The sequence below is a fragment of the Cannabis sativa genome, chromosome 7 (assembly GCF_029168945.1).
Source record: "Cannabis sativa cultivar Pink pepper isolate KNU-18-1 chromosome 7, ASM2916894v1, whole genome shotgun sequence".
In the NCBI taxonomy this organism is placed as follows: domain Eukaryota; kingdom Viridiplantae; phylum Streptophyta; class Magnoliopsida; order Rosales; family Cannabaceae; genus Cannabis; species Cannabis sativa.
The window spans coordinates 29763926-29774727 of NC_083607.1; the positions used below are offsets into that span (position 1 = coordinate 29763926).

General features: G+C 38.1%; 1 protein-coding gene across 21 annotated transcripts; it reads left to right on the top strand.

Annotated features, from left to right (window-relative positions):
• The first annotated feature begins 5067 nt into the window (after nucleotides 1-5067).
• On the top strand, nucleotides 5068-9836 carry LOC115696901 (heat stress transcription factor A-4c). 21 transcript variants are annotated; one of them, XR_009688743.1, is made up of 6 exons: nucleotides 5068-5395; nucleotides 5751-6396; nucleotides 6511-7568; nucleotides 7996-8051; nucleotides 8740-8835; nucleotides 9544-9836. XR_009688743.1 is itself a non-coding variant. In XM_061118788.1 (3 exons), the coding sequence occupies exons 2-3, from the start codon at nucleotides 6181-6183 to the stop codon at nucleotides 7507-7509; spliced, it is 1215 nt and encodes a 404-aa protein (XP_060974771.1). In that variant the 5' UTR covers nucleotides 5091-5395; nucleotides 5751-6180; the 3' UTR covers nucleotides 7510-9836. The 21 variants fall into 21 exon arrangements, 4 of the variants coding, with proteins under 4 accessions (XP_060974771.1, XP_060974772.1, XP_060974773.1 ...); XR_009688750.1 differs by lacking the exon at nucleotides 7996-8051 and adding an exon at nucleotides 5627-5675 and having other exon boundaries at nucleotides 5091-5395; XR_009688744.1 differs by having other exon boundaries at nucleotides 5091-5395; nucleotides 7908-8051.
• The last annotated feature ends 966 nt before the right edge of the window (nucleotides 9837-10802 follow it).

Consider the following 10802-nt stretch of genomic DNA (forward strand, 5'->3'; position numbering starts at 1 on the left):
TCTAAGTCAAAGTTCAATATTGGTCCCTTCCGATGCATACTCCATGCATCCAACCTGAGCTTTACTTTAACCAATGTTCTGGAAAGAACATAGTATTTCTCCAAATACAAGTAAACTCTTGTTGTAGATTATCATATCAGTAAAACCCTGTGTCTGATAAATCTAGGAAACTTTATTCACATAGTCATGTTTACTTTCCAATGTGTTGACGGCACAATAAACAGGATCAAGTATGTGAAAAGGGTTTCAGATGAATCTATACATTATGTACATATAATCATGAAATAAATCATGTGAACCATGCAACATTAAATGTTATTTCTGATCTATATTAATAAGTAAATCTGATTATATTGAATTGAGTTTTATTTAGGGCATAAAACCCAACATAGAGACCCATATCTGTTCGAAAACTAGTATGTTCTTGGTCTGGCGGATGCATTTTGATCTGATTGTAGCCTGAATAAGCATCCACGAAGCTTAGAATTTCTTGCCCGGCTGTTGCATCTATGAGTTGATCGATCCTTAGAAGCGAAAAACAGTCTTTTGGGCATGCTTTGTTGAGGTTTGTGAAATCAATACAGACTCGCCATTTCTTATTCGGCTTGGGCACGAGTACGGGGTTCGCGACCCAAGCCGGGTAAAAAGCTTCAATTATGAAGTTGTTGTTGCGCAACTTTTCAACTTCATCTTTCAGGGCTACTGCTCGTTCTTTATCCAACAATCTTCGTTTTTGCTGAACTGGCCGGATGTTGGGATCGATATTCAGGACGTGGGAAATAATAGAATGGTTGACTCCGACCATATCCGCATGTGACCAGGCGAAACCATCTAGGCTTGCTCCCCGAAATTTTATCAATTCTGATTTTACTTCGAGCAACAAACCCTTTCCAATTTTTAGCTTTCTGGCCAGGATAGCTGGGTCGATCTCGATCTCTTCTAACTCTTCCACAGGTCCAACATTGCTGCTTGGGTCCCCAAGTCGAGGATCCACATCTTCATCCTCGCCTTGGGAAGTTTCCTACTTGGGAATGTTTTTTCCCTTGTCTGGGCTCTGGCTGGAGGATATTTCCTTCTTAGCCTTGGCCACTGCAAGGTTGTAACATTCCTGAGCAGATTGCTGGTTCCCTCTAAGACACCCTACCCCATTCTTGGTTGGGAACTTCACGCACCAGTGAAATATTGATGTGACAACTTTTAAGTCATACAGGGCTGGTCGGCCAAGCATTACGTTAAAGGCTGAAGGAACATCCAATATTAGGAATTGTGCCATGATAGTTATGCTCGTCGGAGCTTGTCCAACAGTGAGGGGTTGCCGGATTTGTCCTAGAGGTGCAACTCCTTGACCGGAGAAACCATAGACAGGCTGGAGGCATGGAGTTAGATCCTTGAGTTGGAGCCCCATCTTCTCGTAAGCAGTCTTGAACAGAATGTTTGAAGAAGCTCCATTATGGATCATGGTTCTAGCCACAATTTTGTTAGCTATCTGGACTTCCACGACCAGCGGGTCGTTGTGCGGAAATCTGACCTTGACAGCATCTTCGTCGTTGAAAGTTATGGTTGGCTCTTCTGCTCGTGGAACTTTGGGCTTCCTTTCTTCCACGGCCAGGATGATTTCTTCTTGCTCATACTGAGTTGTTTGTGCATATCTCTCTCGAGCTTTGCCCGTATCTCCAGCGATGTGCGAGTCTCCAATAATGACTTGCAAGTGTCCATCTACTGGTGGAGGTAGCAAATCCTGGTTATTTTGACCTTGGTTGGTCTTGACATACTTCTGCAGCTGCGGGTTGTTTTTCTTGATCAGATATTCTATTTCCCGCTTCAAATTATAACATTCGTTGATGTCGTGGCCGTAGTCTCCGTGGAACCGACAAAATTTTTTCATGTCCCTTTTGTTGTCATCTTTCTTCATGGGCTCGGGCTTCTTGTACGGAATTAACGACTAAGTTGTCATATACACACTCTCTATATCTTCAGTTAGAATAGTGAATGCAGTGTGTTTGGCATGATCACGGGGAGTCTGTCCAGATTTCTCGGTGAATTTTCCTTTCTTCCCGTTTCCTTGCTTGTGGTTGTTGCTTGAACGCTTGCCACTTGAATTTTTAGAATAGTTGGGAAGATGGGCGAACGTTCCAGTGGAAGGAGCCTTCGTTTTGCATGGCTTTTGTTCACCTTGTACTCATTGAATGGCTTCTTCGAGCTTGATGAAGCCTTCGGCTCGGTTGAGGAAATCACTCATTGAGTCAATCGGCCCGTTCTTCCTTATATCCTTCCATAGTTCACCAAGGACTTCAATGCCCCCCAGTATCGCGGATAACTTTCCATCCTCGGTTACCCGTGAGACTTTGGTCGCTTCCATCATGAATCTGCTGATGTATGCCCGGATTGGCTTGCCTGGTCGTTGCAATACTTCGACCAAATCTCCCAGATGCAACGGGAGCTGACGTGAGGAAGAGAATTGTGCATGGAATTTCGAAGAGAAGGTTTTCCACGAACTAAACTTTCCAGGAGCCAACTTGAAATACCATTGCTGTGCGGCTTCTGACAGAGTGGCGGGGAAGATTCTGCAGCATACGTCCCCTCGTACTCCTTGTAAATCCATTTGCATCTCGAAGTACTTGAGATGGGAAAGAGGATCTTCTCTCCCAGTGTACATCTTCCACGTTGGCATTTTGAACTTGTGAGGCAGTGGCAGGAGATTGATCTCTGGTGAGAAAGGAGTTCTGCGAGCACGGTCCAACTCAAGATCATTGTTATGCTGTCCGGCCATGCCATGAAACATATTCTTCAACTCGTCAAGCTGTGCCTGTACGGCTACGCTGACTTGTTCGGCATTTTGTTCAGTTTGGATTACGTCAGCGTCTTTCTGAGCGGGGATTTGAGTATGGGCTCCAGGCTGCAAGATCGTTGCAATATTCTGCTCGTCTGTTCCCCTTCTTCTGTTTAGATCGTCCCTTAGGTCATGGGTCGTTCCAAGCCTATCGAACACAGAAGAGCCTGGTTGTCTTAGCGGTTGATTCGCTTGGTTGACAGGCGGAATAACTCCATTATTCTGATTGGATCCGTCAGGTATGGCTCCTCCTGGTGAATTCCCGAACAAGGTCTGCCTGCCTACCTCTTGGCCCACGAGTGGAACTGGTGACCGAGGATTGGACGGCTGACCATTGGTTGTCTGAGAGGTATTCATCGTCGGGTCATCCTCCGTTTCTCCCAAGGGAATGACGTTCGGCGTTTGCTGACCTACATTTTGGTAGGCTCTTCGTATCAACACGGGAGCTTGCCGACTACGATCTTCAATCTCTGCATGGTGAGCCCTTAATGCCTCCATCTCTTTGTCTCTCCATTCAGCGAACATACGCCTCTGTTCGTTAAACGCGAGATTCACTGCAGCACGCAGTTCATCTTGATCATGATGCAGAGTGTTGCTATGACTCTGCATGAATCCGAGCGTATCACGGAGATTTTGCAATTCGGCTGCGTCTCTGATGGTCGTCTGGGCGTTGGTTCCAAGCGGAACAGTCGTGTTATGAATGCCATGGCTGTGTGCGGAACTGTTATTCCCAGTCTCTTGCACACCAGGCAAAGTTTCAGTAACAGGAGCTGTTTCACCATTCACCACGCTTCCTGTCTGTCCAGGATTGATAGCAGGTGGAACCCTTGAACTTCCTAGGTCCTGCAATGTCGGATCCAGCGTCTGCGAATTTGCTGGGTCAGACAGGCCTCTACGAGTTTGCACCATCGTGTTGAATGTCGACAAGAGCGATTTGTGATCCTTCTCTCAATGAAAGCACCCAAATGTTAACTTCGGTTTTAGCCAACGACAATGAGTCTTTTTGATAAGCGATAAACTATATGTCATAATGAATATATAATAAAGCAATTATAAGACACAGGAATTTTATAGAGGTTCAGCCCCGAGCAGTTCGGTAATAGCCTAATCCTCATTATTTGTATTGACTTAAGATCAAGGAAGAAGATTCCTTTTCTTATAGCTTTTACAACAATATCTCTGAAAATATAATTCTTAGATTATAATATAGTCTTAGCTTAGCTGCATATCGACTTTTTTATCTCTCGATCCCCTTGCCCAATGAACATTCCTCACTATTCATAGGGCTGGGAAACTTGAGGAGGAAGAGTTTCCTCTCTCGTTACAATGCGCATAAACAGAAAGATCGTGTGATCAATGCTGAATGCAAGGATCGTGGGATTGAGGCTGAGTACACTGATAGCGGGATCATGTGTATGTCGTATCCACGTAAGTTGATCCCTGAGTTATAGGGATTGAGCTGATGACTCATGATGCGAAAGCTGAATTCGCTAAGTACTGAGTGCTCTGTACGGATTGCTGGATATCTGATCCTGGATGTGCCAGCGAGACATCCTGCTCGGTCTATTCTTCCCGAGCAGATGCTCCAAGCGGACTCCACGTGTCACCATTCTCGTGATGCCACGTCAGAGTGCAAAATTTGGAACAACACATATAAATGATCACATGAACCAAATGATATACTAAATAAGTAATGAAAATATTTCTGTTTCTTTATTGATAATTGAAAAAGATTACATTGAAATAGAATTTTATTTATAACACAAAACCCAACACATAGGGTCGGCCAGCCTCCTTGAGGTGGCTGGTTTGTCATTTATCGTCTCACTTGAATGCTCGGTCTCCTCGTTGGTTGAAGTGTTGAGTAGATGACTTGGTCTTTTTGTTGGCGAGTTGTAATGTCACGTGGCACTGATATTGGCCATGTAGACATGCCACGTCAGTGCCAAAAATCAGGATAACAAAACTCACTTGCCCAAATCCTTATGATCTTATTAATTCTTTAAAATAATATAAGTAAAAAGGGTCGAATCGTGTTTTTATTTGCTTAAATTATTATATATTATTTATTATTTATTATTCTCATTTTTACTTGACTGAGAATTGTTAGTGAGTATTAAAGGTAGTTCACATTGCTAACGTGTGGAAATAAATTGTGATATATAAGATGAAGGGAGTATTCCTCCCATTGTCAATTAATTTTAAGAAGCAATCTCATTCATCTTATTCAATGGTATTAAAGCCACCAGATACTTCCTGTCTCCCATTGTCAATTGATAACTAGGCTTTTTACCGAAAAGAGGAATAAGCGTTTTCAATTTCTTTGAATTCACATAAGTAATTGGAAAATAAATTTAGATAGAGGGCTTAAAAACTGTTTGAAGTGGAGAAAATCTGTACGCGTTTCGAGAATGAGGATCCCAACAAATCCTGAAACTCACTATTGAGCTAGAATCTTCTTCGATGCTTTAAGACACGTCCTTCCCTGAAACTACCTCTATCTCTCGTTCCTCTCTTTCTCTCTCTAGAGAGACCCTTCTTTGTTCTCTGTGATATTCTTTTCAGGTAAGCTTAAAAGTTGTCTGAAAGCAACTCTTTTTTATTTATTTTTTTCCCTTGCAATTTATATTTATATAATTACTTTAGCTCCAAGTTTCTCTCATTATTGAAAATAATTTAAAATGATCTTCAAACCGTGGAATTTGGTTTTAATGCTATTGTTTCGGCCAACGAGTTATCGACTTATCAGAAAGGTTCTCGAGGTTTTTTAATTTTTATTATCTGGTCAATACACAGAGGTATACATGGTGTTTCCGATTTTGTTTTGGAATTTTCGGAATCTCCGGTTAGTTCATTTGTGGATGGCAATTACTTTTACCTTTTATTTTCTCAGTGATTTATCGATTTTTCAAATATGCAGGTTTGACCGTATTTGGATATCGCCCTCGATTACCCGAGATTGAAATTTTTCATATCCAGAAGGGATTGATTTTCCCCTTTCTTTCTTAGGTTTAATTTCTATACTCTTGTGGTGGTAGTGCTTTTTCGAGTTGTTTTTCAATTGGGATTTCTGGAAACTACTACAGGGTTATAATCGGTTTGGACTGGTTGAATTTGATGGTTCTTCTTTGTTTGAATATTCATAGGTTTTGGATATGTTTTCTCATTTGGGTCTCTTTATAGAAACTGATTTGAGTAATTTTGGCTTGTACCGGGATTTTCATGCTTTATACGGTTCTACTAATAAGTGATTTATGTATGTTTCAGTTCTGGGTTTTAGAATTTGTAATTTTAGGTCAGTGGTATTAAGAAAATTAAAGAAGAGAAGACGCTATTATTTGTGAATTGGGATGGATGAATCTCAGGGCGGCTCGAATTCACTGCCTCCTTTCCTTGCAAAAACCTATGAAATGGTAGAAGACCCTTCAACAGATACAGTCGTGTCATGGAGTTCTTCTAATAAGAGCTTCATTGTGTGGAATCCGCTGGAGTTTGCAAGAGATTTGCTGCCTAGATTCTTTAAGCACAGTAACTTTTCAAGCTTCATCAGACAGCTGAACACATATGTGAGTCAAGTTGTTTCTTTGCACATGTGTTTGCTCGTACATGTTAGTTGAAATGTTTATTTTGCTTTCTTGTTATTAGATTAAAATGTTCTGAAATCTTAGTACCACCAACAGGGTTTTAGAAAAGTTGATCCAGAGCAATGGGAATTCTCAAATGATGATTTCTTAAGAGGTCAGCCACAACTTCTTAAAAATATCCACAGAAGGAAGCCAGTTCACAGCCATTCTTTGCAGAATCTTCAAGGTCAGGGAACTCCACAATTGGCTGAATCTGAAAGACAGAGTCTTAAAGATGAGATTGAGAGGCTTCAACATGACTTACAGGAGCTTGCCGTGGAGTCTCAGAGGTATGAGAATGAGCGGCGGGCATTGGAAATACAAAAGTGCGGTTTAAAAGAACAGTTTCACAAAAGCGAACAGCAACAACAAGGCATTGTTTCTCTGTTATCTCAGGTTTTACAGAAACGAGGGTTTGCCGTCAATTTTTCACAATTGGAGGCCAATGTGAGAAAGAGAAGATTACCGAAAATTGGCACAAAAGATAACTCAACGGGGAGTCCTGAATTGTTACGTATAGATAATGTTGGTAATTCAGTTTTGAACTTAATTGTGGACAAGGTAGAGCAGTTGGAGGCATCCCTGTTATTCTGGGAAGATATTGTTCATGATTTTTCGAATGTTCATTTGCAAAGTAGTTCAAACATTGAGTTGGATGAATCTACTGGTTGTGCCGAAAGTCCATCTATTTCCTGTGTACAGCTTAATATTGACATCAGATCGAAGTCCCCTGGGATTGATGTGAACTCTGATCCTGCTCCAATTGTTACTTCAGAGCCTTTTGTCGCAAAAGAACAATCTGTAAAGGAACCAGAGAATGCGGCTACCACTACTGCTACTGTGCGGACTGGGGCCAACGATGTATTCTGGGAACAGTTCTTGACTGAGAATCCTGGTTCTTCAGACACTCAGGAAGTTCAGTCAGAAAGGAAGGATTCTGATGAGAGAAGGAATGAGAACAATCCTGGTGATCGGGGCAAGTTTTGGTGGAGCATGAGGAATGTAAATAATCTCACAGAACAGATGGGACATCTTACACCAGCAGAGAAAACTTGAGAACGGTTATGGCATATTAAAATTTTGATCCCCTACTAGGTCTCCTCTCATAAATTTAGGTATGGAAGTATTAATCTTAGAAAATTAGACAACTGTTTGTTTGATCTCCATTTTCCTTAATCACCTTCATTCACCCTTTCTCTCTTTTTTCTTTTTCATTCCCCACAAAATACCTTATATTCGAATAGAATATCTGTCTTATTTTCATGGGAACAACTTTTCCCTTGCTGGTTTTCTCTATGTGAAAGCCTATTATTGTTCATGTGCTAACTATCTATTTTCTAGTATGACTTAATTGTAGTCATCTCGTGACAACATATACTAATTTTTTTTTTTTTGAATTCTATGTCTTAATGGGATTCCTCATATCCCTTCTTGCCTACTATCATATTCACCAGTTTCCAAGCTCAACAAGTCATATTCCTCCTACTTTTCTATACCTTTCCCTTAGAGCTTGTCGATGTTGACTTATTCCTTCCATTTCAGTGATGAAGAAGGTTTATTCACCAGTGCGATGCTTTGGTACTTTGAGGGTTCGTTTGGTATGCAGTGTTAGATACTATTTTCTTGCATATTATTATATTAAATTGTGTTTGTCATATTTTGTGTAATACTATGTTAAATTTTTGTTTATTTCAAAATAATGTACTTATAAATGCTCATATAAGTCAATACTAAACATACAATATAAAAATATGATATATATATTACAATTTAATTTAATACTATACAATGCAATATAACATAATACAGTGTACCAGAGGGACCTTCAAATGTCATAGTTACAGTATGAGCAACGTTTGTAGTTATTATCTTATGATCAAGAAGACTTTAGATTAGCTTTGTTTTCTTCACTTGGATGTGGTGTTTATCATTTAATTTGAAGATGTGGACATGCGAATATATAATTTCTATGCATAGCCAACTTTCTTGATTAACAGGCACAAATGGCTGTACAAAATTTATATAAATAACTGATTAAATCTTTCAGGAATAGTTTATACTAGTGTTTAATTTGAACTAACATTTAGACAGGATAGAGCATGTATATCTGGCATGTTAGATTATTATTATTAATGAATTTGTTGAATTTCTGCAGTCTTTGAAACGTGCTAATATAGGTAGCCAATGCTTTTCTTTTGCTGATATATGGGATTTGTCACTTTAATCAGACAATAAAGCATATACCTTTTACCTGTTACACTGACCAATATGAAAATTTGTGTACAGCATCAGAAGGGAACATTTGTTTCCTATCCACATGGAGCTCTGCGTGAAGATTTTCTCTGACTTCTATGAGAACTTATGCTTGTTGGTACTGAATGAGTAAGTAATTTTGTTTATCCTTTTTCATGTTCTTCTATTTCATTCTTAATATTCAATGTCAATTAGAATGTTCAATATGTTCAAAATTTTTGTAAGTGTTTCGGAAAGCTTATCTTGAAATTATACCTAATGTTATTGTTGATAATAATCATGTTGTTGAGAATATGCTTTAACTATCATTTGCATTTTCTGAAAATTGCCCAACTTTTGATTCTGATAAGCAAGCATGCTCACTTAATTTTTCTCGTCATATTATAGTTGTATACTATTTGCCTAATTTTTCTTATTAGTAAGTATTAGACTAGCTTAGCTTCTGATAAATGAGAGCTGTATGACGACGTGGGTAAATAATTAGGTGATGTTATAGCTTTTCCTACTTTGATAGGTGCCAAATGGGATTAATATGAGTAATTTATGTGGACAACTAAGTGGTCCCATTTCAAATGCTATGCTAAAAAGCTCAATTCATAATAATAGTGAAGCGTTTGCAATCTTTACCAGTTACCTTTTTGGTCTACATTTATGGCCATAATATGCCTGCCTGCCATTGCTGTGGCACAACCAATTTTGTGTTTTGTAGAGCTGATACAAAGTCTGACATGTTAAATTTCTGACGGACACAAAATTGATCATTTTTTTAACAATAAAATCAAGAAGCTATAATGCTAGTGTGTAATGTTATTTATAGCCGTGTAATGCTCTCTTTAGGTAAAAGGTGTGGAGCAACTTTGTCTTGGTGATGTGTTGAAAGTTGGGAACTCGTTGCATCTAGTGGAAAAGTTGCGGATTTACCTTTCATGCTATTTTATGAGTGTATATCTGTTAAAATTATCGTGAAATATTAAAGACAACAGCTTGAATTTACATTGAGAATAGGATTAAAAAAAAAAAAGAAACATTTGGGCTTGTTGTCTCCTAGTGGATTGAAAGCTTTTGTTTTTACATTCAAAATTCTTGTCATCTATTTCTCAATATATATATATTGATATCTTGTAACATAAGATACTGCAAAGTGTTGTAGCAAAAAAAAAAAAAAGGCACTGTTAAGGTTAACATCCAATTTCTTTTTATTATTAATTTTTTCTTTCTTTAACTCAAAACATTTACAATTACTTCTACCTTGATCGGCTAAAACGGATATTAAAGTAGTTTTGTTTGATGAGTCTTTTTAATCCAATTTGTTTAACTAAATTCAGAATTAAACTCTAACATGAAAAGTCTGCAAAATTGCAAAACTCGGAAGTCTTAAACTAAAGTTTCCAATTCGAATGAACTACACAAATAATATTACAATTGATTTTGTTTTCCAAATAAGACAATTGATTTTGCTGAGCGATTTCCTTACACAGAAAATTTTGATTGAAAAATAAAAAAAAAAAATCAAGAAAGCAAACGCATGTTAAATATATTTATATATACTAGCAAAAAACTACGTGCGAGGCACGTATATTAAATTTTATGTTAGGTTTTTTCTATGTTATTTGAAAGTGAGATTATTATTGAATACTGAATGCAATATATTAGTGTTTAAGAAAGCTTAATGATTTAAATATATTCTTAAACTATTACTTAAATAGGGGTAAGATAAAAAGAAAATTAAAAAAATATAGATTGCAGAACGTAATAATCGTAATAATATGATCACATAATAAACAAAGAATAATATAAAATGTTTATTTAAAGCTAATACATATATGTATATATGAAGGAAAAAAAATATAATTAGAAATAATGGGGAAAGTAACCTTAATATCCTCGTTTGAAACACCATATTTCAAGATTGATATGTAAAGCTTTGTCCCTGTTTCAATTGGGTTTACCACAATTACAAAAAGAATAACAGCTTAGTAGAAACCTATGTTGGTTTATGAGAAATTGGATTTACCAGCTACTAAGCTATGATTAAAGTCTGACGGCACAGATCAATTGGGTTTACCTCAAATACCAGGAGCAACTGAAAAGCTGCA